Source organism: Buceros rhinoceros, unplaced genomic scaffold (assembly GCF_000710305.1).
Source record: "Buceros rhinoceros silvestris isolate BGI_N320 unplaced genomic scaffold, ASM71030v1 scaffold24888, whole genome shotgun sequence".
NCBI classification, from domain to species: domain Eukaryota; kingdom Metazoa; phylum Chordata; class Aves; order Bucerotiformes; family Bucerotidae; genus Buceros; species Buceros rhinoceros.
Window position 1 is genome coordinate 3,204 of NW_010425539.1, and position 3,621 is coordinate 6,824.

The 3,621-nt window shown below is 50.0% G+C and overlaps 1 protein-coding gene across 1 annotated transcript in view; it reads right to left on the reverse strand.

Annotated features, from left to right (window-relative positions):
- Nucleotides 1-1,234: 1,234 nt before the first annotated feature.
- The window catches only part of RCSD1 (RCSD domain containing 1), a gene marked incomplete at its 5' end in the record, with an annotated part of 7,803 nt that continues 5,416 nt past the window's right edge, over nucleotides 1,235-3,621 (reverse strand). The window contains 3 exons of the mRNA XM_010141191.1: nucleotides 1,235-1,413; nucleotides 1,483-1,945; nucleotides 2,794-2,997. Of these exons, the coding sequence (XP_010139493.1) occupies nucleotides 1,235-1,413; nucleotides 1,483-1,945; nucleotides 2,794-2,997 (846 nt within the window). The remainder of the gene's footprint in view (nucleotides 1,414-1,482; nucleotides 1,946-2,793; nucleotides 2,998-3,621) is intronic.

A 3,621-nucleotide genomic window follows, 5' to 3' on the forward strand; every position in this document is an offset into this window, starting at 1 on the left:
GAAACCCCAAAATATTCCAAAAGAAGCTACCAAAAAGGCACCATGTATGTAACTGATGAACTTCACCTAAGACCAATGCAGGGGAGAAGAAAAGACATTTTGGAGCAGGATGAAGAAGCGAAGGGCCCAGGAGCGGTGGTGGCTGTCAGCTCCAGAACAGCATGTATCAGGTCTCTCAGTCCCCAAATATCACTGAGGAACGTCAGCCAACACCTCAGTTTTGAAGTCCAAAGCGATTGCAAGCCAGTCACTTGTTTCAGCTGTCCCAAATTATGAAGTTGCAAAGCAGACAGACGGTGAACAGCCACTCAGCTCTGGACCTGGGGCAGTATCTGTATTCTGCTCCTCTCCTGCCACTGAAGGTTTTCCAGTAGCTTCCACCTTGATTGGGTTAGATGGCTCCCATTCACATGTTTAGTCTCCTGTGCCCTTTCCAGAGGAAAAGTAAGGAAATTATGAAAATAAGAATGAGTCTAAGTATGTACAGTGCTGGTGAGTCTGTGACCTGGGGGTACTTTGGTTGTTTCTGTCATAGGAGGCAAAGGTGAGCTGCAGCCTGAGCACTACCCTGCTTCCTTCAGTTGCTCCTTGCCAAACCAAGGAGGCATTTGAAGAGTGGACAGGTGGTTGAGGTGGAATGAGGTATTTCCTCAAGCATCTGTGGCTACATTATCAGTGGTTAAAGAATACATAAGAAGCTACATGGAACAAGAAATCCCCTTTTATTTCAAGTGGCAGAGGCCCATGCTTGCGTGCTTCCAAGGCTGATCATGAAACTGGTATGTGTGTGATCACTATTTTTTCTGGCAAAGCTAAACACAGAGAAAGAGAGAGAATATAGTTGTATGCATGTATATAAACAACACGTGCACACACATAAATACATATATGTAAGGAAACAAATTGAGATAGTGTATACATGGTTACCGTGGTACTTTCAAATTGCTTTCAAAACAGCAATTGATCAGGGTACCTGGTGAGGAGAGTCACCCCATTTTACTGAATCCAGAACTGGCTTTGGTTCTCCATCCTCTCTCTCTGTAACACCACCCAGGAGGACAGGTTTTTTAAAATGCCCTGCCACTGCAGACCTGAGATTTGATATTTTTGAGTGAGAGAAGCAGCAAAAATGTTGAATGTGTTCTGTCACAGTTGTCATTTTCACTAATAAGCAAACCCCTCTAGTATTTTGGAAGGTATCATCATGCAGACTCATCTTACCTGTGCATCATGGTTATGCTGTGTCCTGGTCCTGCGTGGCTGATGTTGAAGGCTCACTGGCAGACTCTAAGCCCACTGTGTCCTGCAGTGAATTAGGTGCCAGTGGTGTTTCTTCAGTGTCTGACACTCTCTGTGCGTTTGTGCTCTCACTGGTATCCTTTGCTTCGGCTCCAGCTTCAGCTTCAGCCCCAGGTTCCGCTTCAGCTCCAAGTTCCGCTTCAGCTCCAGGTTCCGCTTCAGCTCCAGGTTCCGCTTCTTCATTCTTGTCCCCCTTTTCCTGTTCACAAGCACTGCCTTGCTGCTCTTCTCCCTGTGGAACCTCACACACCTTCTCCTCCTTATTTCCAAAGGGAGGCTGAAGTGAGTTCTCTTCCCCTGGGGCACCACAACACACTTCCTCCTCCTTCGTATCCCCTGCATTACTCTTGCAAGGAGTAATTTCCTCTGTCTGTTTTCCCCCCTTTTCTTCATCTTCTGATCTGCTGGATCCTCTCCTTGATGGGGGCTTCTTATCAGACCCTGTCTGTTTCTTTTGCTCTTTTCTCCCTGTTTCAGCCTCCTCTGTCTTGCCCTTGGGCCCAAACACCTCATCCCCATCTTCCTTGGCACCATTTTCTGGAGAGGAGATGTTGACCCCTAAATCATCTCCATCTCCATACTCGGACAGAGATCTTCGGAATCTCCTGGAAGGAGGCCTGCGCTTTATTGATCCTCGTGTCCGCACCTTAGAGGCAGGAAAAGCAGACATTGAAGGAGTCAAGAGAGTGGTACTAGAATGCAGGAAAGCACAACAGTGGAAAATACCATGGGAACTTGATTGCTACCCTGGTGGCCTCACTTTTCCTGCTCTCCTACTGAGACACAGGTTGATGAGAGCTTCCTGCCACTGCGATACAACTTTATAGGATGAGAATCTTCCTAACATATGCCTCCTTTCCTTATGTAAAGATGATGCCAAAGATCATTGTCTCTATTTAAACTGTGGATCCTTATCCAAGGGTGTGTGGATCCAAAACCCAAGGGTGCTACTTTCATTCATTATGCAGAAGCTGCTGACTTTGGATTTCTCAGCCTTTTCTTGGCAGTTTGGTGGTTGAGGGAGGAGTCTGCACTCTGGTTGACGAAGGTGTATGCAGGTTACAACTCCTCATTTAAGTGCTGACACATGGCAAACTGTCATTCTCTGAGTGGCTCCCTAAACTGCACCTCAGTCACCTTTGAACTTTGCTAGCGCGTGGCACCACCTCCTCACAGTGCTCCCTGTCCAGGTACCAGCCGCCCTGCTACTGCTGAGCTGAAGTGATTGGGTCCTGCCACTCCACCCCTTCCCTTTACCCATTTGGCCAGGAAGGCTGCTGGAACTGCTGGACTGTGAAGCTCCATGTGCAGGGAGGGGCAGAGAGGAGACTCCACAGAGCTACACTGAAAGGCTGTTTTGAACCCAACACCTAGATCTCCTCCCTTGGCCACAAACGGAAGGACTGAGGGCTACAGCCTCTTCTTCATCTTCATCCCCAAGTGATAAGCCAGCCTTATCCTGCTTTGACGGAGAAATCCTAGCACATACCCTACCTTGTTATAGAATTGCAGCTGAGTGCCTTCCGGGGGCTGATCAAAGCTGACCGGCGTCTCATGTGGGTCACTGGGCTGGGACTGAACCCCTGGGCTGCTGGGCGTTGAGGGAGGAGTGCTGAACGGAGAAACCAGGGCTTTCAGACCAGGGCTTTTGGGAGATGCTCCCGGCAGCAGAGCAGCTGGAGCAAAAGCCAGATTGGCCTGCAAAGAAAAATCCCTGTCAGCGGCGTGCGAGAAACCGGCGTGTGCTACAGGCGGTCACCGCAGGGAGGAACCCTCGCTCTTGACATGGGAGCGGCCACAACTCTCAGCTGTCACAACTCACATACCTTCTGGTTACGGGTCTCTCCTGGTGACACTGTCAACAAACAAGTCCGGACAGAGAAGTTATGACTGGACCCTTGCCCTGCCCCAGCAGATGGATCTCAGGAAGCGTCCTTCTGTCATCCTGAGGACTTCTGCGATTTTCCAGCCACCCAGCCAAGCCAGCATAGCCCACAGTGGCTGAGCCGGCAGAAAGTCTGAGCAAGTTTGAGATTTAAGCCATCCCTGTGTGTGCCCAGGCAGACCTCGCATTTTCAAGCCTGGTCTGCAGGTCTTCTGAATGACCTGCACAGTCGCGAGGAGTGAGAAGACCATGGAAAGGAGCAAGCTGGGGGTTAACTCTGGCACAACACTTCCTGCTGTCCTGTCGCTAAGCTGTCAGAGGCAAACGTCCTTGGGTGCATCAAGAGGGACAGCGCTATGAATAGGCTTACGTTGTGTCAGGGCAGCCAGGAGGCACCGCGCTTTGGAGTCACACGCACGTGGCGGCAGCAGGGGGCG